The sequence below is a fragment of the Labrus mixtus genome, chromosome 18 (genome assembly GCF_963584025.1).
Source record: "Labrus mixtus chromosome 18, fLabMix1.1, whole genome shotgun sequence".
Taxonomy (NCBI): Eukaryota; Metazoa; Chordata; class Actinopteri; order Labriformes; family Labridae; genus Labrus; species Labrus mixtus.
In genome coordinates this window covers 13034448-13058257 of record NC_083629.1, presented here as the reverse complement: position 1 = coordinate 13058257, position 23810 = coordinate 13034448, and the positions used below count along the sequence as shown (strand labels likewise).

Sequence of the window (23810 nt, the reverse complement as noted above, 5' to 3'; positions counted from 1 at the left end):
AGTTCATAACACAAATGGGAAATCAAAATTGAAGTGAGAGGTAACTGGCATTAACAAATTGATCCAGTATGAAGGAGTAAGAGAGTGATATTAGATGTGTTGAACTATGTCAGATATTTGCATTGTGTATTGAACCTGAATTGTTTTCTACCAGAACAAAATAACAACCAAACAGATAAAAGTCAAAGGTATTGACATGTACTGCAGCTTTTTTTTTTTTTTTTAGCAGTACTGGCAGAAGAGTGGCTCATTAAAGTTACATACAATTAACAGTTTTTGTATTGAAGGTTAATGCTTCTATAGAAACAAACACAGTTGTTGGTTGTAAAGTGTGAATTGTGGAATTGTTTTAAAAGTAGGAGTTATTTTTAAAAATGTTCATCCTCTGCTGAACTGGTTACATGAAACAAATACCATGTCACTTTTTGGTCATAAAGCGGAAAGAAGAGTTTTCTTTTCCTCTTATTCTTTAGTGCCACTGTTGCAGTACAAAGTCAGATTTCATTGGTATATGTACACGTACATTTTCTGGTTTAAACTTCACAGCCCTCAGGGTGTAAAAACTCAAACATTCGATGCATCATCACATTCAGTTATTGTTCTGTCAATGGAGCAGCTCGGGGCTATGCATCAAAGTAACATAACAAATTAGAGTCACATTTTTCTCACTTGGAGGACTGTCACAAACTCACAGCTAACCGTCTGCGGGTGCAGGAACAAGTTGGTGTTGAGTTTTTCATGTTTAAAGCTTCCTGACTCATAGATTCCTGATGCCACAAGTGTCAAGGTACTCCGCGCAGTGTGCCTGCCTGGTTTTCAGAGGGTGGTTTGACAGTGATGGATAGTTGTGAGCTTGGTACCAATAAGAGCCCCCACCTCAGTGGTCCTTTTGGGGCCCTGGGCCTCGGTAGATGGGCCCTCCAGGAGACCCACTCTAAATTAAATCCTCTGAAGGCTGCCAGGCTGTTGTGACGCTTTCTGTGCCCCACGCCCATTCTCCACTTCCACTTCACTTTTGTTCCCCAAGAACAAGTTTTTCCTTCTTTAATTAATTCAACAAAAAGTCATTAAACCTTTGCATTTTACCGACATGCCTCCTTCGCCTGCACCCTTAGGAGACACAAAGAAAAGGTAGGATGGAGAGAGGGGGCGCAAGAAATTAACAACACTCGGTGCCAAATGACCGTCGGAAGCAAAACAATATTAGCCCCCTGAGTAAGCAGCCAGGACTCATAATAAAGGAATAACAGGAGCAGGCGTGGAGCTGAGATGAAGGCTCTGCGGTGGCGGTGCAGGTTGTATTGTTCAGCGGGGAGGTGGAGGTTGCTGAGGTGGAGGCCCCCGCTCCAGAGCCTGCTCTTAATTTGCAGAGTGATGTAAGCCCTCAGGGTGCGTGTTGTTTGGCCCTCAGGGGTAATAATGTACTTGGCAGCTTCTCCATGCTCTCCCTGCATTCAGCACTTTATGTGGAAATAATAAAAAAAAGTTTCTTAACACTCATACACTGCGATTAAAGCAAGCTTAAAACACAGAGAGATTTCTAGATAAATATATTCATGAAATAAAAGTCGAATAGAGCTGCTTTAGTAACAACTGTGCAGTGGAACTGTTATTTTTTTAAGAGAGATGAACTTTGTTCTCTCAAGAATGTCTTCTATAAATTTAAAGTTGATATTAGTCAATGGACAGAAAACTTATCAGCGCCTGCTTTGTCTCTGAATCAATCATTTTAAATTTGCCCTTTTGTGTTAGAAAACAAAAACATTTCAAGATGAACCATTAATCCCTCAATCAAAAATATGAATTAACATTATTAAGAGACAAAATCATTGCATGTTGCAGCCCTGTAAATAAATAATGTATATGTGACCACATTTTTCCATTTCATTTTTATTCATATTTTCAATAAATGTCATTTATTTAATGTAACTGTTGGCATTTTGCAATGAATTTATCATTACACTTAGTTTTTGTTTGTGGTTATAACACTTATTGAACTACAATAGCTACAGCTACATATCAAACGTACAACACAGAAGAAGAAGTAAGAGAAGAAGCTTGTTGTTGTCCTGGATACATTTTGAAAGTATGAAAGTGAAAATGTCACATTTCACAAAGGTCACTGCTGGAAATCAACGAGGTACTTTTAATCTTGTACGGTGATTAATGTACAAGTCTGAGGTTCTTCTGCTTTACTTTATTATTTCCATCCTTCTTTAAACGCTAATAAAGGCTTTATATTTTGTTGTTTTTTGCAAATGAGAACTTTACATTAAAATCATGACTAGTGTTCTTTTACAGAATAAACAACATAACAGAGTATGAAACACTTCAATAATGTTGCTCCGTCTGGCCAGCCACTGTACAACATTGCAAATACATCAATGCATCAGAAGTGATGGACCTGAAAGAGAAACTTAAACTAAAAACTTGCATGGCCACTATATTTCTAAATGTTGAATTACTCTTATACTTCTCTATATTTGTAATGAAATAATTGTAATTGTAAGTTTATTTACACCCAAGAATGGTGAAATTACCACCACTGGAAGCTATATGTGTTTCCGAGCCAGCCAGTTGAATTGTGTCTCCAGAAAACCACAGTATACGTGTTTATGTTCTTTCGACATTTCTCCTAATTACCTCACTTTCAATGGAGCACATGACCCATCAACACTTCTCATGCATTCTCAGCATTTCAGCTCCTTATAAGTGCAAAAACCAATCATGCACATTCTGCGTGATCACATGATTCACAGTGTACACACAAAGCCTTACATGAAATCAGGGTAGTTATTTTTATTCTCTGTGGAGAGATTATAAATGATTCGTGGTCTGTGTGCTGGGTGTGGTCTACAGATGTCTCGATGGTTTGTCAAGTAAAGAAAAAAGTTGGTTAAGCTCGTGTCTTTGAACTATGATGTTGGGTCAGACAGCCAAGGCAGATATTTGCCCAGCAAATATTTTAATCCCCAACTAATCACTTGGAGAGTCCAGTGTGTGGAGGTTTGGGGTTTGGGTGGGGGGTGCAGGGGGCTGCATGAGGGGGGCTGCCGTGGTGGCCCTGCACATTCTTCCTGTCAGTGACACGCCCTTTTTTTCCAAGGGGATTGTGGGAAGAGTCAAACAGGGCGACCTCTGGAGTGAGGTGTATACTCAGGCCCGACAGGAAGGCCACGTGGGTGCGTGCATGTGGCACCCAAATCCACCTCAACTCCCAAACAGCTGTAATTAATAAGAGATCTGACTGCATTTGTCCTTGATCGTAATGTGAAATTGGTGATATAAATGCACATTGTGAGCATGCACCTCTTTCATCTGCAGCATAAAGAATGTGCCCTCTAGAAGCCCCACTCTTTCTGCACTTTGGATTACATTTCCTTTGAGTGGAAATGCTGTGCGTGCACCGCTCGCTCTAAACATTTTTTCCACTGATGCAGAGGAACGCGCTCTCTCACGCTGTGGCACTCCAGATTCTCTCAGCCGTTCGGTGACTTCTTGGCATTTGCTTATTATCAGAGTATTCTTAATCATAGTGGAGACAGTGCCAGTGGAAAGAGCGAGCCGAGAGAGACACGTCAAAACATCTCCAACCGTAAAGGACCAGACAGCAAGCGTGATGGGCAAATTAGTCAGAGGCGCTGCCTAAATGGCTGGCGAGGGCACAGGGGGAGAGATAGGGAGTACGAGTGTGTGTGCAAATCAGCCAGGGAGCAGAAAACAGAAAGAGAGGAACCTTCTCCGTTTCACCATTCAGCAGTGCCTCCTATTCCCGGAGCACTTCGCCAGATCACAACCCACTAACTGATAGAGAAATAAATTAAGGAAAGGCTGCTCACAAAGATACGATTCTGAAGGAGATTTAAGGAGTGGAACTGATTGTGCATGTCTGATTCCTGCGCTTCACAGTCCTCACCCGGGGGGCTTGGCTTTCAAAGCTGAGTGACTTGCACGGAGAAACACTCCATTAACAAAGTTCAGCTCTCCTCTTGCCCCCCCCCCCCCCCACACATCTCTCTTCCTCTCTCCTCTCCCCCCTTTCCCTCCACAGAAGACCTCTCCCAGGCAACACAGCTTTTTTTTCTGATGATGTTTCAGGGTGCTATGCCTTAAAAAAAAAAAATCCAGGAGGAAAGTACACAAGAGAGCAAACAGACTGAGGGAGCTCCAGGCCTGGTTCAAGTCTAAAGGAGAACTCCAGTTTGTTCAAGCTTGGGTTGTACTTCTCTAGTCTTGGCCTTATGATATCACTGTACTCAAGTGTATTACTAAAGTCTGGGAACATCAACATCATCTCTCTTCTCTGTACTTTTACATAAGTTCCCCACCAATTTTGGGGGATTGGTGGCCAGAGGGGTCAGCACTTAAAATAAAAGTTTTGATACCTGGATGACTTCATAGACGGTGAACAATTTTGTGTTCAGTCTCTCTCCCAAAACACACTTCACCATGCGGACTGGAGAAAACCAAGATTGGACTGACAATCATTACATTGGTGGACAACCTGCTCTATCTCCTGAGCTGATGTCATCATGCCAAGATGACCAGCTGCTACTGACATGTCATATCTAACAAACAGGGAGTAATCTTTTCTAAAAAGCTTAACTTTGTGCCATCTTATTATTACCAAAAACATGACATTTAATAAACCTTTATGTAACTTTATCTACCTTTTCTGCTTGTTGCTTTTAGCTGTCGGCCTCATTGATTCTTAACAATGACTTTACATACAGGGCCTGCTAAAGGGTTAAATGTGCTGAGGGAGTTCAGAGACACAGAGGGGCATTGAGCAGGCAGCATGGAGCAGAGTAGTAGCTCGGGTCCCGAGTCCCAGGATTAGAGTCATGAGACTAGGCAAAAGGCAGCACCATTACCTCTGAGTGGAGAGGCTCAAACTCAGTGACTCCTTCTCACATCAGACGGAGAGAACGAGAGTCAGAAAGAGAAGAGAGAGAGAGAGAGAAAGAGAGAGAAAGGAGGAGAAGAGAATTGCTGAAGTGCAGAGCAATTTGGTGAGGTGGCACGGGGTAGATGTGTGTTTTATGGTCAAAGGAGGGTCTCGTGATCACTTTAGAAAGAGTTATTCATAATCTCTAAGGAGGGGTTTCTTTGGTGAAAATTATAGTGGTAATGGAGGGCCAGGATGGATCGCTTAAAACTTCACTTAACTTAGTCTGCCTGAATCATCTGATACAAGCCCCCACCAAGCCCCATTCATAAATCCCCTGTATTATTACAGAGTAGCTGATATCACCTGAATGTGTTGCAACTTTGTCACTCGCCTCATGTCTACGACTCAGCTCTTGACCCCTTTGACTAGTCAATACAGCACTGGAAATATTTGATTTTTTTCTTTGCATGGGCGAGAGGAAGAAGAAGAAGAAGCAGCAGCTAGGTGAGTGTGGATAATTGAGCAGTCTGCAGGCATGGAGCCCAGAGATAAGTGAAAGAGTCAGAAATGGAGTGTGATGCTGAGGCAAGGGCCGAGCCTTTATTTGATGGAGAAAAAAAAAAAAAGAGGAGAAGAGGAGGATGTCTCTGAGGAGGAGAGATAGACGGCAGCAGAGCGAGGGACTCGGAGACAGAGAAGGGGAAAGATATGGATGGCAGGCGGCAATTACTGAGACTGAAGCTCCATGTGAACACAGCCAAGTGTGTGTATGTGTGAGTGAGGAGGGGGGAGAGAGGGAGGATTGAGATCTCTGCCTGCCTGGGCCCCTGCTGACTCTCATACAGGCAGATCACAGGCTCATCATGTCAGCTCTGTTTGTGGAAATCCTCCCTCATCAAATGACAAATTTGCTACACGTTTACCTTTATCAGATCCAGGAAGAGAGGCAGAGGAGACAAGCGAGGAGGGAAAAAAGGATGTGTGTGTGTAAGTGCCTCTCTCTCTCTGTCGCCGCTACCGTCGAGGGGCCAATTACTTGCTCCTCCGAGAGCAACTCTACCATCTCAGGCCTTTCATTCAGCCTGCTCTTGTCCTCGGAAACATCTGTCCCTGAATATGCAATGAGTGTGTCAAAGAGAGTACGCCCCGCGTCCTGCACACTGCTAATATTTGCTAACATCAAACCTGTCTGTTCTGCCTCTAGTACTGTATTCGCCGCCCGTGCTGCTGGGAGGCTCTCCCCCTCCTGCTGTAAGATTACCAGCCTTGTTACTGACACTACGCCTCACTGCCCTCCTCCTTCTTCACTACAACCTCCTATTACCATCCAAACTGCCCCTTCCTCTTCTTCATCTATCTCCTCTATCAGGGTTAATTAACAGGACTTGGGCCTCATCAGCTGCCTTGAATAAACATCAATATTGACCAAAGTTTTGCATGTCAGATGAGGCTCTGTGTGTGTGTGTGTGTGTGTGTGTGTGGATGATGACGACTATGTTTGACCTGTAGTTACAGGTCTGACCTAAAAAAAAGTAAGTATTCAGAATGTTTTGGTATTTTTATTTTTACACTGAGGAGAAGTCTAAGGTTTATCGACAAATGTAAAAATTGTAACATAGCTGTAAGTTTTGGTACTTGTGCAAAATGAGAACTTTTGTTGGAGTATTACTCTAATCTTCAGGTACGTTTTTGTTTGATCATGTAACAGTGACTGATAAATAACTAGCAGAAGATAATTACGGCGGCAGTCAGGAAAAAGACACATTTACAAAAAGATTAAGAATAGGAAAGAACAAATAAAGCTGTCGGCATCTCTGTGAATGTTCATTTGATCATGTATTGAATGGCAGATGTGCCATAGTGTAAATAAATAGGTGCACATGCATGCAAAGTAAATCCATTTAAAAATCGGTTAAAACCTACAACACACTTTGCTGTGTTCAATCTCTGTTTCACTTCTACATAAAAATGAACAGTATCTAGTTTATAATACAACAGGGCGTTCAAACAGTAATCATATGCAGGACACGTGGATTTTGAAGTTTGTTCAACTTTCTTTTTGTAATAATATACATCACCAATCTATGTACATCATTAAACACAACAACCCTCTTCCTAACCCCTGCTTCTCCTTCAAAGAAAATAGACGCAACAACGTCACCTTTAAAAGAGAACTGTGGAGGATGGAGAGTTTAAAGATGACAAAGCACAATGACACAGACCCAGTGATGTAGTCTTGATACTTACTGTATATACTGTAATGAACCTCATCATCCAAACACTTCAGTTAAAAATGTAGATATGCTACAATTATACACTAATGTAGCCCAGAGCCACAGTCCTACAGGAGAGGAACTAGATACAGAAAAACATCACTTGAGCAGCTTAGTAGATTTCACACAACCTCCTTTAAGAAAAAAAGAAAAAAAAAAAGGCTGCAAACACGTTTTATATGGACAACAGCACTTCATCTGACCTGTAAAAACACGTTGAGATTCTATTTCCCTTTTGAAGAACCCTTCTGATAATACACACATGATCTAACATTCAAAGCTACAAGGGAAGTAAAAATTCTGTTGCCGTAATATTACATTTACAGATTCCAGCTCCTCCTTAGAGTATACAGCATGTTGGATTTATTACCTAAATGCACCTCTTGATAAACTTACAGAGAAGGGGACGGTGTTTCCATCCTCTTGAAAACATTAATTTAGTTTTAAAGGAGCTGTGCGTGTGTGTCTGTGTGTGTGTGTGTGTGTGTGTGTGTGTGTGTGTGTGTGTGTGTGTGTGTGTGTGTGTGTGTGTGTGTGTGTGTGTGTGTGTGTGTGTCTGTGTGTGTGTGTGTGTGTGTCTGTGTGTGTCTGTGTGTGTGTGTGTGTGTGTGTGTGTGTGTGTGTGTGTGTGTCTGTGTGTGTCTTAGCCTTCCTCTGTCCTTCAATTTTCTTTCACAGATTTTGGAAACCACCCTTCATGAATGAGTGAGAGAGTGAGATAGAAAAGAAGAGAAAGCCAGAGAGGATGTGCTCTGACAGGAGACACTCTCTCTACACTGTCTCTGTCCCTGCTGACTGATGAAGATTAAAGAGACAGAGACACACAGAGGGAAAGATTATGAGACTCAGAGATTGACTGCTAGAGAGACGAACGAGGGAGAGAGAGAGAGAGAGAGACAGAGACAGAGACAGGGTGAAAAAAAGGCAGTTAAAGAGAGAGAGAATAGATGATAGCAGCATTGGAGAGAGAGAGAGAGAGAGAGAGAGAGAGAGAGAGGGAGTGCATTTGCATAATGTCCTCCACCGCAGTAAGTCCCTGAGGCTAGCCATGCTGGATAACAGAGGACCAATACTCTTAATTCAATCTCTTTATTTTTCTAATACTTCACAAATTAATCATTCGTCCCCATTCCACCCCCAGCCCCCCCCCCCCCCACCCCCCCACTCCTCCTCCTCAGTCGTCCGCAAACCACCGTGAGCGCCGCGCTGAGCTGCCTAAGTTTGTAACTTTAACCCAAGAAATTGATGTGAGCAGGCCTCGAGGCAGACCTGCTAATGAATGGATCGAGAGAGAAAGAAGAAAGTTAAAAGATGGTCTTTTATAAAGTAATTTAAGAAAATCCTGTTAGCTGGATCAAGTACAAGAGTATAATTTCTCAAAATGGGGAAAAGAGGAGCTTTCGCGCCTCACCCGCACACTTAATAACAAAATTAGGGAGGTAAAAAGATAAAGAGAGGGAATCAATTAGGCTGGGGCCTGGTAAACAGAGCTGAGAGGGTGGGATGGCCAATGAAGGTGGGATGACGGAAGGGATGCTCAAGTGCTCGCACCCTCGGGCGGCAGAGTTCCTCTCCATCTCTTAAACTGACAGACAGGAGTGGGCCACAGGGGGAGGGAACACAGGACAGGTATTCACACACTTAAAAAAGAGACACATGTTGTTATTGTTCATATCTTGTTTTTTACAACTCATCCTACAACATACACTATTAGACACCCCCCCCCCCCCCCCCCACACACACACACACACGCATTTTCCTCCCTTCATTCATAGAGTGCTGCTCTTTTTTCCAGGTTCATCTTGACACCATCATTCCCCCTACGGCAGAGACAGCCGTCAAGTCGACAGCCTGTTAACCAGGCACTAAACACACTGTAGATAAGAGCAGATTATCAGACTGGTATTGTTCCAGAGGGGAGTGCTCTGTCACAGAGACCTGGCCAGGCTCAGTCAGTCAAAGAGGAAGGAGGAATAGATGGATAGATAGACGGATGGTACACTATAATGTCTCCATGATGGTGGTGACTATAGGGGAAAAGGATCTCTCACTACAGTAGCTCTTCACTCTGCTGTTAGTAAACCTAACCTTGGCAGCATCGCCTCGGGGACAAAAATCTCAGATAAATATAGATGAGCTATATCTGACATTTATTGTAAATTATCACTGTTATAAGTATATATCATATATAAGGTGATTTAAATGCAAACCTTTCTTAAATTATATTAAGTTAGTAATGAGCAGCTTTGTTAAAATCACCTTATTCTGTTTTTTTGAGAATTGAATTCATCAAATTAAAATTAATCTATCAATTTTTTGATTGAAACCATTTATCCCTATCCTCTGTATATCTATAAAAATATATATTGCAAATCAAACACTGAAAGAAATGTTCCATGACTTCATGTTTTTATGGCTGCAAAAAAATCCTCAAACAGAGACATTATAGAGTTTTTCTTACCTCCGGCTTGTTAAGAAGTGAAAATTTAAAAAAAAAATATATAACCCCAAATTCTGCATCTAGATAAATGCAATTTGAGATTAAAAAAATGTTTTCTAACAAAATTTTCAAAATTAGAAAACATCATAAAAGAACCACATCATTTATAATAACATTTAACTGTACAACTAAAATTCATTTCTCAGTATTTAATATATTATATTTAAACTACAGATGAAGAGCGGGGTAAATCTGCAGTTATACATATTTCCTCATTAATAAGAATAGCTTGATGTACTGCTGTAGATATTAGTAATTAGGTGTGAAAGACAGGCTGAAGCTAATATCATATCATCAAAAACAAAATGTAAATATATTTGGATATCCTGTATTAGATTAAATATAAAGATTCAACATCTCTTACTTTAATTATACATTTACCTTACACTGAAATGTGACCCCTTCGACCTTTTATCCAATGTTCCTCTTCCTCAGTAGATAAAAGTGAGGATGAATGGTCTCTGTGGGCAAACCAAACACTGAGTGTTATTTGATTCACACTCCCCTGGGTGTTATGACTAGGAAATAATTGTTCGTATTTGTATTTGTTTCTTTTTCACTGTGGCGTGCTCTGGGTAATTCTTAATACCTTCTAGAGATTATACGGTAACTCCCAAACTCCCATGATTATAATTAAGCCTGACTTGGTTATAAAATGAGCAAATAGCAATTTAGTTTTGCATCGTGTGAGGGAGCGTCTCTGTGTGTTCTCCCTGCGTCTCCATACATCTTTACATTTCTGAATATTCGTGCGATTGTGCTTCAGAGTTTAAATATGCCCATGCATTGTGTGTGTGTGTGTGTGTGTGTGTGTGTGTGTGTGAGTGTGTGTGTGTGTGAGAGGGGAAAGTGCTGCAGAGGAAAGGCAGATATATATATATTGGAATGTTTGCTTAGGCATGGAGACTGCTATCATCTTCCTTCTGGCAAAAAAAGAAGAGAAAAACACAAACATTCCCCAATCTATTCTCTTTCTCCTCCTTATTCTCTCCCCTGCTCTCGCTCTGTTCAGCTCTCTCCCTCTCTCTTTCTGTATCACTTACAAAGGCAGCCGTTTCCTCTAAAATGAGGCCACGTACGGAAGGTATGCAAATGAAATCATTGCTCGTGGATTAGAATGGGACACCATATACCCTAAATCATGATTGTCAATCATGGCTGGGGATTAAGGGATATGGGCTCACAGACCTAAAAAAGCAACATTTCCCCCCTCAGGCAGATCCCCATTGTGAGGAGCTCTGAGGAAGAAGAGGGCTCCACAGGGGAGGAGAGCAACACTGGAGCACTAGTGCCCCCTTCTGTCTAATGTTCCTGCATCATTTCATCATCAAACAGCAGCCAGAATGAGCAGAAATAGAGGCTGGCACACACAGGCCTATTCATTTACATTCAGTGTAGCCGCGGGCAAAAAGCTTGATTAGACAAACGCACATGCTTTGGTGATGTAGTGTTTCATCTTCAGTGGAGGAGAGAGAGACCTCGTTTGTGTCTCTGGCATGGGTGCAGGCTTGGTTCAACATCAGTGGGTTAGCAGGGCCAAAGGCCTTACAAACGTAACAGATGTTTGTTTGCACTGTGAGTGAATGTGTCAAGCACTGAAGTCCCTTTACCATCACAATCAATTTGTCCTTTATACTGTCACTGAGGCATTTTAATATGCAGTGTACACTGTATGCATTTTTATGTGTATTTGTACGTCTGCCAATTCTACAGCCAATTTCTTGTGTAAGCATATATTAATTAAAATCAACTAAAACAGTAAGCCTTTTTGCATTTAACTGTATAGATTTTACTAGTGTGTAACTGTTACTACAACCAAACTAATAAAATAACAGAAAATTATAATAATAAAGGATATTAAACCAGAAAAATGCAACAACAGTTAATTAATAGGCTTAATATGTTAAAAATAAGGATACCTACTTCATATTTGGGAAGCAGAGCTTCTCCTCACACAGAGACATGTTTAGTGGATTGTGTGTGCAGACCCTGGAGCCCTCAGCTAGAGTGCCAGTCTGTTCCTGTGGAGCAGTCAACCAGACAAACCCAGCCAAGAGAGAGCGAGGCACAGGCACCGGGCCAGGAAATAGCACTGGAAAACACTCCAGTATGGCAGAGAATTAATAGTGTTTTTATAAGAGAAGAGGAGAGGTGGGAGGGGGAGAAAAAAGGGACGAGCACACTTGTTCAGCGTCATCAGAATGAATCGAGGGAGAGTTTCTCAAAGCCCTGTCGGACTAGATGTTCATAATGAGAAAAGTGAGCAAAGGAGCAGAGTTGGCAGCGTTCACATCCTGCACAGTGCAGCTCCCGGCTGCCCGAGGCTGAAGGTGTGGCGGCACCTGTGCCATTCTGGCCCCAGCAGAGAATGGGCAGGAGGTCAAGGCCAGGGCAACATCTGCAGCACATCAGAGGGCCTGGCTGTGTGCCGCATCATGAGGGTCTGTCAGGAAAATGTCTGAAAGAATACATTCTAAAAAAAGACAGAAGCGCTTTCTGCAGATACGTTTATAAATTTATCTGAACTAAACTGCAAAGTAGCTGTCATTATATATACTGGGATATGTGAAGTTTATTGGATTAATATCAAATATTTGACACAAATCACACTTGTTGTATGATCTATGAATGCAGAACTTTGTTTCAATTGTAAATATGAAGCTAAAAATATATTTACCTAAATATAGAATCCAGACAATGTGGTCCACGCGCTCTGCAATGTGTCTCGTCATAACAGCCTGACTAATTTTAACAAGGGGGATCCTTAATACCGTCCCTGTGTGTCAACTACAGTCAGACCACCTGAGTCATCCCTCGGATGGCGGCTAAATTAAACCACCAAAATTGATACGAGCCGCCAGCGCACTAAAGAGCAAATCATTATGCATCATTAGGTGAAGATTTAGTTTAAACGTGTTTAGTAGGAATTAAGCAAAGCTGTTGTTGACATGGATTGACTGCTGTAATGCTTTATTGTCAGTGCTCCAGGAGGCAGAGGGAGGGCCGGCCTAGATGGGGTGGCAGCAATGCGCCGAAAGCAAGGATTTATGGGATATTGGAGGACTAGCTGGGTGTGAACAGAGTGGAAATACAGTAAAGTATGGCCGATGATTTGGCGGCGGGGACGAAGCAAGGGAGATGCAACAATTGGAGGTATTTGTGGCCTTGGGAGAAGATGAATCAGTGGCAGAAACACTCTTAACTTGAACATGGTCAGTTCATTATTTTGAAGACTAAGAATGCTAATTTCTCTATTTTCTATTTTAGGATCAGATGAATCGCAGTCCATAGAGTATAGCTTTAAAACAGTAGGGTTATCGTTTCATTAGAGCTTAAAATGTGTCCAAAATGTCTTAAAAATGTACTCACCGGACATAGTAGACAGAAAGAGGTTTTATAATACACAGGTAATACACACAGAGCATGTACATCTCACTGAAGGTGAAATGATAGAGGTTAATTACCAGGTAGTAATACATGGGTAATCAATTTAACATCAAAAAGGCTTCCCAGTATCTGAAGTGCTTTATTGCCTAATGATGATCTAATGGAAGGATTTAGAAAAGTATAACTCGTTCAGCTGGAAAAAGCCTGGACAAGCGGTCAAATCAAAGGTGGAACATGAACCAAGTTTCCCTCTCCTGTATGACACTCCTGTGTTTGTATGTGTTTTCGTCTTTATGTGTCTGAATGTGTATGCAAGAGCTGCTGAAACAGATGAGCAAGAGAGGACAGTCTTATCCAGCTCTCCAGTGTTGACAGTATTGCTAATCCCCTCCACCTGCTCAAACAGACACCCCAAAAAACACATCCCTCCCCCTCCTCCATGCGCCTGTGCTGGAAGTCCCTGGGGTTGGGCCACGCCTCTGCCTCCGTCTCCACACCAGTTATCGTTGCTGGCCCGGCTCCACTCCCCCAACCCCTTCCTGTGCTACGCACGTTAATCGCCGCAAAAACAAATAGTTTTCAAATGTTTGGAAAAGACCCTCTGTTTGCATCAGGGCCTAACAAAATAATTTTTACAAGCTATCCAGTTGTGATTAGGGCTGGGAGAATTGAATTTATGTGGCATTGATAATATTAATATTAGCCTAATTAATTATGTTGTTTGAACTCGCACAGCACTGTGTGTACCTTCTACACAACGTTAACCAGCCGGAGCTGGAACCGAGCTCTCAGGCGTCTCTATCTCGCCGGCTCTCCCCCAGTCCATGACTACTGCACACAATTCATCAACTCGTAGATATCTAATCCCCTCTGGCTCTGCTCACTTCCTGAAGTCGAAGAAAGAACTTTCCTCTGGTGGCAAGAATTCCCATGAATACTTGATGACTTCTGTAGAAAAGGAACGCTGTTTCATTTCACTTTGAAAGTGACATTCGCAGAGAGAACTTGCCAAACTTTCTATTAACCGCTCCACATTCATGAAGAATTTCCAGAAGAGGGCAATCATAAAATGCAACATATTTTTAATGAGTTACAAATTAAGGTAAACAGCAGTACAGTGGGAGCAGCTTTACGTAGGAGAATATTTCAGGCATCAGAGACATGGTCTGCCTTCTTTTTTTTTTTTTTTTTAGTGAAGACAGCAAGAGGGTCAAAGAAACCCTCTGTGAAGAATCAATCTTTCTAGTTTGAGACTTTAATGTCCCCTGACCCAGAAACACTGCAGATCCAGCCAATAATGTCTTTGGACTGTGTGCACCGCTGGATGAGCAAGTGTTGATCTGTCTAATTACAGTGACACATATTCACTGACCCATCACACTGATCATCTGAGCAGAAGAGGGGACCACCCAGACCTGCAGAGAGGTTCTCAGACCTGTTTGTAGCTCTGGTCACACTTTACTTCAACGGCCTCTTGACCTCTACTTTGTGGTCAGAGCTCAAAGGTTAGAGAGGTGGTCATGTGTCTCTCTTAGCCAGAAGGGGCTCTCTAGCTCATGCTTGGTGGGGCCTTCTCAGTCAGAACCCCTTCAGTTCATTATAACGAGAGGCTTTTCCTGTTACTGAGTGCCACTGCAGGACTGATGTCTGACTTAACAGTGTGATTGTTAGCTGTCTCTCTTTATTGCAGCTTTGGGATCTACTCCCATGCACAAGTGCAGCTGCAGAATTTGTATATTTGGCACAATCAAAAGAAGTTTCTCTTTTTATACGAGTACAAAATCAATTATTTCCATTTACTTTCAATTAATCAGAATTCTTAGTCATGTGGATTGACAGGGGATTAGTAGTTAAAAACACATCTCCAGTCAATAGACATGTATATTTCTTCAGCTTGGGAGAAACAAACAATGAAAAAGGCAAAATGCACATTTCCCACATTCCAAGATGATCAACAAAGAAATCCCAGTAAAGTCTGTATTCTGGGGGGCGGGCTGCAGCGTTCTCTGAAGCAGGGATGGTTTTTTTTCCAAAGTGCATCGTCTCATCAAAGCATAGGTTACTGGACGGAGGGCACGACGGGGTAAAAACAGTCATTAACTGAAGTGTCGGCCGAGTCTGGCCGAGCGGTAGTCGACTCTGAGCTGGACGAAGGCGTGCAGGAGGTTTCGGTCCAGATTAGTGAGCTGCTCGCCTGAACATACCTGTTTTAAGTTGTCAGGGGCGACAACAAGGAGGTTACAGAGGGCGTGCAGTGTGTCGAAGAGCTGCAGCACCAGAGGGACCTGGATAAAGAGAGACCCAAGTTATTCTATTGTAAACAACACAACTAGATATACTAAGTTATTATCTGCATACACGCAAGGCTGTCTAAATAATTGCTTCAAAAATGTTTTTTTGTTAAATATGGGTTAGGGTTGGAGGCAACAAACTTAAAGAAACCCTGTATTTCTATTCACATCTGTGTTAAAATGACCAAAAATGTTCGGCTTCTTCCTTTATGTTCCTAACAAGTTTATATGTTTACAAACATAAATAGAGTCTCTGATGGAGAGCCATGTTTTACTCTGTGATCAATGGATCCTGGACCTACCCCCCCCCCCCCCCCCCCTCCCCCCTCGCTCACCCTGAAGTCCTTGGCGCACCGTCGATATTCAGCCACGTCGCAGATGGCCAGCATGCCTCCCATCGAGCTGTAACTGTACTGCTGTAGGTGCTCATGAATGAGCCGATGAAAGCGAACGCCCAACTCCGTCAGCACCGTATCCACATTTTTACCATCCATGGACTTCCGCACGTGCTCCACCTGCCGACTGACGTAGGCACATACCTTGGAGCAGGCCTGCCAAGAAGACAGATGCAAATGTAAAAAAAAAAGCATACAAAAACAACCTACAAAAACATTCCTGTTTATTCCACAAACAACTAACCAGTCAGGTGTAGGGGGTTTGTCATTGCATTTGCTGATTTGTTTTTGTTTTGCATGTGAGCTCTGTGGTAGAAGCTTAGGTCAGGCTTCACTTACTGTAGTGTACTGGATCATGACATTGTTCTCGTCCTCAGGCCTGAAGTCAGTCTTCTTCTGCTCCGTCACAAGGATGTGCTTCATGTGCCCCGCCATGCAGTTTAGTGTTCTATGTGTAGAAGAAACCGAATCAGTAAAAAAACCTTTTACAGACTGTTCATTGTTATCATATCACGTGAGAGAGTAGTTTGTCACCTTGCTTAAACATACTGACCTGTCTATTCCTGTGTCCAATTTGACTTCCATCTGTTCAATCACCTCCTTCTTCTTGTGCAGGCACTCGGCCAACTTTGGAGATGAGCTGCAGCCACAGATAAAAAAAAAAAAAAAAAAGGGAAAATCAGAGTTCTCCCTTTTATCTACTAACTATGTGTGGATGAGAGGCAGTACCAACTGAATACTGTGCAGTATATGTGACTTTAAGCTTTGACACAGAACTGACCTTATGAGAGGCATGAGCTGGTCATTAAACTGCTTGTCAAACAAGTGGAAGATGGAGTTTGCCTGTTGAACCACATCCAGGAAGTACAGGTTGGCATTCTTGGCATCTGATGAGGGAATCGCTGAAGATCAAAGAAAGAGAGAATAAGCCCAGACAATAAACCCAAAAGTAGGTGAAAGGATAAATCAATAAGACATGTTGGGCAGAAAAGCACTGATGCCTGCTCTCCTGGGATGAAGCCACAGAAACATAACGTGAAAAGCCTTTACAGAGATGTTCTGCTTCAGCATCAAACAGAGGGGAGAAAGCATTCAAAGTACAGAAAGGTGTTTGATTCCTTTGATAAAGAATATTATAATAATATAATAAATTAGCACTGATGATTTTTTTTTAGTTCCACTGCATCTGCCTGAAAATGATAATATATCTTCCATATTCCAAAACAAAGACAAAACTGACAAGTATTGGCATCAAAGGCACAACATGCTTTGCGTCAATCTAAGTTCCCTTTTTTCGTCTATTGCTGTTTTTCTGTCAGATATCTGAATGGCATTTATAGCAACAAGATTCATCTGGTTCCTGACAGAGCTTAACCCTAAAAAAGGAGTAGACATGTAACTTAAGTGTTCTATTTTTTAAAGTACAAATGTCCATTTTATAGTGTGTATTTTTTCTCTTCAGACATGTCGACTTCTTAAAGGTCACCTTTAACAAATGAAACACAACAGACAAATGAGGCTTTGCATTTAGACATTAAGTAAAGTTATGATTTGTTGAAGGTTGCCGAGGTTTGGAGGACACTTTATTGTATTCTTAGGTCAGTTTTAGTCAATAATGCATTCAGGCAGTCTCGTCAACTCACCACAACAGGAAATATAATAGTTCTATGTCATACCGTCTTTATGTTTGCCTTCAGGCAGTTATGGGTAACTTGCAATGTTTATGTAAAGCAAAAGAACTTATGCTTTGACAAGGGCTGCAAAAAAAAACTTTAATTTGTGTTTGAAATGTTCCTTTATATGTTGACATGGAATACTACAATGCACAGTTTTAGTCTCTATGAAGCTGGACTTTTTCATCTAGGGAGTAGTTGTTGGCTGAGCCCTGACTTTGAGTTCTGTAAAGTGCACAACCGTATGGCCCTCAAATGCGGCACTATTATTTACAGTGTGATGTAGAGTCTGTATTCATCTCCTTATATGTATGTAAAATGAGTATAAAATATGGTTATAATGCATGGATGTACCTGAAAGGCCAATCTCCAGGGCATAATCGATGTGTTCCACACAGAGATGGTCAACAAGCAGCAGGAAGATTGAGAAGGCATTCTTGGGCAGGTCGGAAGGATCTGAAAGCTGCGTCACACCAACCAGAAACAAAAGGTCAGCTCTCTTAGACTAGCAGGATTTTCTCTCGAAAGCATAATTTCTCAAAACAGAAATCATCTTTTTAACTTGACCCACCTTGTTGCATCTCTCAAAGGCATGACGTGTCTCCTGCAGGAGGTTAACAACAAGCTCTGGGGACAGAAAGGTCTCCCCATGGGTGTCAATGATGGGACCAAGAGGGAGGTTGGTGCGCTGTCTGATCCGCTCCTTCAGCTCTTGGATGCTGTATAAAAACACAGAGCAGGATTTATTGGTCACCAAACTAAATATTATCCTTCTGCATACTTACATATTCCCATAATCTCTGATGTTTAAAAAAAGAAGCGAGATTTGAAATCTGACCTGCCAGTCCCAATCAGTCGTTTCTGGTGATTCTTGGAGTCATAGTAGCGCTGAAGAATCAATGCACCTCGAGTGCGAAGGTATTCCCTCTCCATGTCAATGTAGCTTTCCAGGTATGAGGAGAAGATGCTCTTTATAAGCTTGGACAGGAACGTGTGCTTGTCTGAGCCCAGGTTGAACTCAGTCAGTTTGGTAGCCAATGATGTGGTCCTGGATATCAAGTACAAAAAAAAGGGTTGACATTTTGGCATTAGGGTTACTGTGTAGACAGGAAATGAGTTCAAATCAAATGACCAAGTGTTTACCTGGTGTAAAGGTCATAAAGGTTTTTGAGGTACTGTTCTACATCTGAGTGTCGAGTCCCATCCAGTTTCTCTCTGACGTGAGCCTGCAGTCACAAAAGTTTTAGTTATAACATGAAAAAAACAAGAAACCTGTCAAACTAAAAAAAAAAAAAGACAAGTGGGATACCTGTAATTTGTTTTCAAAGATGTTCTGGATCAGTTTGGCCATAACAGTCTCTGGGCTGCTGAAAACCTCGCCCACCTGCTTGTTGACCCTCTGACAGAGAACTGCTGTGTCCTCGAACACGTCGTTCCTCGAGTAGGCCCCCTAGATAGACACACAAAGAGTTAACCAGGGCTCTGTGGATATCAAAGGCAAAGTAACACTGAGTATAATTTAAAAGATCCAAACTTACTTCCTGACACTGCTTGATGTAGACATCCACACAGTGTGCGTAGCCCTTTAAAAAAAGAGATTACAACAGATTACATCACTGAGCCGAAGATTCAAAGCAGCATTTGAAGACAAAGAGAAACTTCCCAGATATGGAATTTGCATTTAGTACAGAGTACATAAAGCCATCGACTATCCCAATGTTCACACTTAATACTAAAGACCCGTTAGATTTACATTCAATTTGGTCACAATTGATTACATTCAATTTGGCCTAAAATCATAAATATGACTCATTCATGTCACCTTGAAATGTAAAAGAACCGCTGCCACTTCTCGCATTCTTCCAATCTCTCCCCTGCGCTGGGCAGCAGTGAACTCTTGGATTAACTGCCTCTCCAGGTCATGGTATTTACCTGGGTAGAAAGGCAAACAAAACTACATCATACACTTTTATCAATTGTAACAAACTCCTAAAGTCTTATCAATGAGGACTGTTTAGGGGAGACTTCAGTAGATGCTAAGTTATACCATAAACTTACTTGCAATCTTTGCCTTGACATCTGAAAATCTGTCAGAAAGAGAGATAATGAATCCTTAAGAATACAACTACAAATAATATCCAGATACAAAAAAGTAGTAGTATGTGTTTTTACTTTTTGGAGATGCTATAAAAACCCCATAGTCTTGCATGGGGCTTACATTGTGATTAATTGCCTGAATCACTAAGTCACCACCTTTTCTTTTGTTTGACAGTGCTCTGTTCTAAAGCTGCCTCCAGGTCGACTGACTCACCTGTCAAATGGCAACTCCTGGGCAATGAGATGCAGCTTCTGAATTATATCAGCAGCCTCTTTAATCTGAGGGAGAGAGAAAGAGTGAGCGAGCGAGTGTGGGAGTTAGAGAGAGAGAGTCAGGTGAGGCAAAACGAGATAGAGCACCACAGGACCATGAGAGGTGGACATCCAGACAAAAAGCTAGCAGGCCGCCGGCAGTGTCTCCACTTGGGGGGGATCATCATTTTAGCGCAGCCCTCCTCCACCTCCCCATGTTGAACAGGGAGCTGATAACAGACAGGCTGCGCTCACCTGGGCATCGGCAGCAGCAACAGCAGCAGTCCTGACTTAGCAGCACATCCAACTCTTTATTGGCATGCCTTTTCTGAATGGGCTGTAATCCCACAGGACTCTAAATCGCTTTCAATAATCTGTCCGGCCAGGGATATCTGTCTCAAAAAAAGGGGGCCCTGTCGAGAACCCCCCTCCCCCACCCCTCCTGACATGCACACTGGCTGAAAAAGCCCCAGACCTACGAAAGGCCCGCCGTCCGCAACTCCTCTGTTCCCGCAGATGCCTGCCTCAGCTAACATCATTACTCTGCTCCCGTGAGGAGGATCCAGCCTTTCTGCTCGGCGAAGGTTTTCTAAGTATCTGTCCCCCAGCTAAGATTAGCTAAATCCCATGTAAGTAATGTAGCCGTCTCCCTGCAGTCAGGGTTTAGCAGCACTTGTCTCCACGCTGGCGGCCCAGCCCTCCCTTTCAGAAGGATTAGCAAAGCCATCCCCCTTCAGCTATTCACTTGCAGCTTTCCTCTTTCCCCTTCGTCTCGAGGTATGCTCAGGAAAAAGGAATCTGGCCAGATATTTCTGCATGCCTCTCCAGAAAAACCAGCTCCATCTCCGGCTCCCGTCTTCGGGATTGACCCCCAGACTCGGCTGCTCTGCATCCACTAATGATGTTGCTACTAACAGGAATTAATCTAAAGCGTCCCAATCCCTTTGCTGTCACTTATAAAACTGCAAAATCAAACTTTTAGGGGATACTTGTCCAACATCAATATGTCATCTGTGTAGGCAGGAACTTAGTGAAAGTGTGCATCTCATCTGCCTGCATGCATGTTATCACCGCCCTTACATGTCCCATAATGCCACAAGCGCTTTGCTGCTATAATGCTTCACAAAGCTGAGGACCTACCAAGTTCCTGCTCAGACAACCTCCTGTAAAATGCAATTAGGGTTGACATGAACATGTTGACATCCATGCTAGTCAATCAGCCAGCTATTGTCACAGAGTAAATGACAGTTTATTAATCCAAATTAGCCGAGGGATCCAACTAAAGGGATAAACGTTACAAATTAATGTGGAAGGTTTACCTCATAATCCTGTTCATTCTCACCTCCAGCTGTATCACAGCAGGGGGTCCTAAGTAATGGTCACACACACCCCTCCACTGATGTAAATGGAAGGAACATATTATGCACTATCCTCACCTTGTCTGGGTTGTTGAAGACATCACTGCGTAGGTCTCCATCCAAGAACTCGTTGAAGTAGGTCATCAGACGCTGAGCTTCGACGGCCCTCTGCCGAGGTGTGTTTACCCCCTCAAGCTGGTCGCCAAGGTGACAAACCTTGGTTGCCACATAGCTGATATGCTCATCGAGCTCCTGGAAATGCTGAAAGGCCACCTGGATTGAAAAATAACAGGGATGAATTTATCATATGATAATGAAGACAAATAACAGGGGGATTCAAACATCATGGATCATCAAATATACCTGATTGCTTCTCTGCAAGTCTTGCACTTTATGGGCAAATTCTTTGGCCTCACGATGACATTGATGCTCAAGCTTCTCCACCCGCCGCTGAATCTTCTCATCCAATTGCTTTAGCTCTTCTATGTGGTTCTCAAATTCTTCCAACAACCTATCACAGACAATGAAACAATATTGATCCAGGGCTAATCAGTGGTCAGCCAACTTCTCAACAAACAGGTAAAACATAGAAAAATACTCTTATTCTAGAGGGGTAATTGGGTACCACGAGTTTAAATCTGTCCCACTGACCTCACAGCCATGGATGTAGTTAGTTACAGAATATTCCCTCAAGATTAATTCCTGGGTCCCCAGACTTAAGAAGCTCTGAAAACTAGCAACTTCGTCAGCTGCATTTTAAGTGCCATCAGGACTGCAGAGCAAATGTTCTAAGTCAGCACCACATTTCACAGAGCAGGAAACATCCCAAAATGATGAGTGTATAATCTCTTGACTAATTCCCTCGGCACTGGCTACAGCTTAAAGACATCTCCCATCCCTTTTCCAATAGACACTCATTCCCTGACTGGTGACTCACAGTGTGGTGGCCTCCACAGATACGTTGTCTCTGACTCCTCGCTAAGAGCTTCCGAGGAGGTGGTGGCAACAGTTTTGTGGAGGAAGTAGATAAGGCGGGACGGATCCGCGGTATAGTTAAACTGTTATGGCATTTTTGCTTACGAGAAATAACTCGGTCCCCAAGTGTAAACACAACAACAACAAGCAGTGTAATACCATGAAAAAAAAATCTTCAGCATGGATATTTCCTGGTTTTTTTTCAACCATCAGAAACACTTAATTAGCATAGGAGACACCAAGATGAGCTTTCGTAAATGCAAAGGGGCAACACAGCTTCACTCTGATTATTTAGCATGTTGATAGTGACAGTAGTAGATAAACAAATCTTAATGTATATTGAAGGACTTGAAGTAAAAATGCAATTATTTTTTAAAAATAATCTTAAGAATATGACATTTCTGCTACAAACCCCTTAAAAATATATTTTTACTAGTGTACAAGTATGAATTAACATGATAGAGAAGAAACATCCTGATGTCCACATCTGTTCAGCAATCAGTGAAACTTGTAAAGGTTGAGACTTTCCTTACAGTGTGGAATAGGCCAGTAGGACTGTAAGAAGTCATATTTACAGAGTGTATTGTTATAGCTTTGACATGCTGTGTTACACTGATAGCAAATGTGTAGAAAGGTGCTATATTACATGAAATGGGAAAAAAACAAGGTTGTCGATATCATAACATCAAACAAGCTAAATGTCAAAGTCAAAGTCAACTTTATTGTCAATTTCAAAATATGCCAGACATACAGTGGAATCGAAATTGCGTTTGTCTCCGTCCCACAGTGCAATACAACCAAAATAAGGTAAAATAAAATAAGGTAAAATAAGATGAGGTAAAATAGATAAAATAAAATTAGGTAAAAAAATAATATTTACAGTAATAAATTCTAAATTGTGCAAAAGGTACAAAATGGTAAATAAAATAAAATCAAATTTAAAGAAAAAGTAAACTTGTGCAATGTGCAGTAAATGTGCATGTAAAAATGTTGTGTCACCTTTAAACAAATATGAGATTTTGTTATTCCATGAGCAACCAAGTTACCCACAAGCAACTACAAGTCAAGGTTAACTCTGGTTAACTTTAGTACTCGTTTAAATGTGTGCATCACATGTCACAAGCTCCTTCAGTACCTCTTAGGGTCGAAAGCCTCTGCTCCTCCTTTGGAGCCTCCTCCAGGTGTCCTCCACGCCAACCTTTCAATGTACTCATCTGCATCAAATGGCTCCTGAGACGGGAGGAAGTCATTGTTGTTATGATTTCTTCACACCGAAACAACAACAAAACACAGCTTATCGACTCTAAACACGAAAAACACAACAATCCACCAGAACGATTAAAAGCTTTTGTATTTGACTGAACTGTAAACAGTCAGAAGCGCCGACTTCCCCCTATTGACTCATAAAACCGCTACTTATTATGCATACTTATTCCAAAGTGTGTGGTTCTTTAATTATTCTCTATTACATTGGAGATGAACGAAGACGGTAGTTAGCATCTTAGCCTGACAGCCAGCTAACACAGCTCTCCCGTGCAGCATCATTTTTTACCTCGAACAGCTGAGCGGTTGTTGCCATGTCCAAGAGATTCTACCAGCGGCGCAGTGAAGTCAGTTTTAGAGGAATACCGCCGACTTCCACATTGATTTACTATTTCCACACAGTTTTGCCCTTTGTTGACAGCTAGCTGGTTAGCAGCACAGCTTCCTGTATGGGG

At 42.1% G+C, this 23810-nt stretch overlaps 1 protein-coding gene across 1 annotated transcript; it reads right to left on the bottom strand.

Moving 5' to 3' along the window:
- Positions 1-14116: 14116 nt before the first annotated feature.
- On the bottom strand, positions 14117-23783 carry exoc5 (exocyst complex component 5). Its single transcript, XM_061063580.1, has 18 exons — positions 23645-23783; positions 23228-23322; positions 21481-21628; positions 21196-21390; positions 19722-19786; positions 19469-19497; positions 19233-19342; positions 18949-18993; positions 18720-18860; positions 18554-18636; positions 18249-18458; positions 17982-18129; positions 17765-17873; positions 16519-16639; positions 16291-16377; positions 16077-16185; positions 15678-15893; positions 14117-15336 (listed from the first exon to the last, which is right to left on the bottom strand). The coding sequence occupies exons 1-18, from the start codon at positions 23669-23671 to the stop codon at positions 15148-15150; spliced, it is 2127 nt and encodes a 708-aa protein (XP_060919563.1). The 5' UTR covers positions 23672-23783; the 3' UTR covers positions 14117-15147.
- Between the last annotated feature and the right edge of the window lie 27 nt (positions 23784-23810).

Bases quoted from the DNA above. Each gene is read 5' to 3' on its own strand.
- exoc5 (XM_061063580.1), bottom strand. From the start codon at position 23,671: ATGGCAACAACCGCTCAGCTGTTCGAG. The intron at 21,391-21,480 runs GTATATTTGATG...TTTTCAATCCAG, and splicing joins ACTTGCAGAGAAGCAATCAG to GTGGCCTTTCAGCATTTCCA. The intron at 18,637-18,719 runs GTATCCCACTTG...TTGTGACTGCAG, and splicing joins TCTTTGAAAACAAATTACAG to GCTCACGTCAGAGAGAAACT.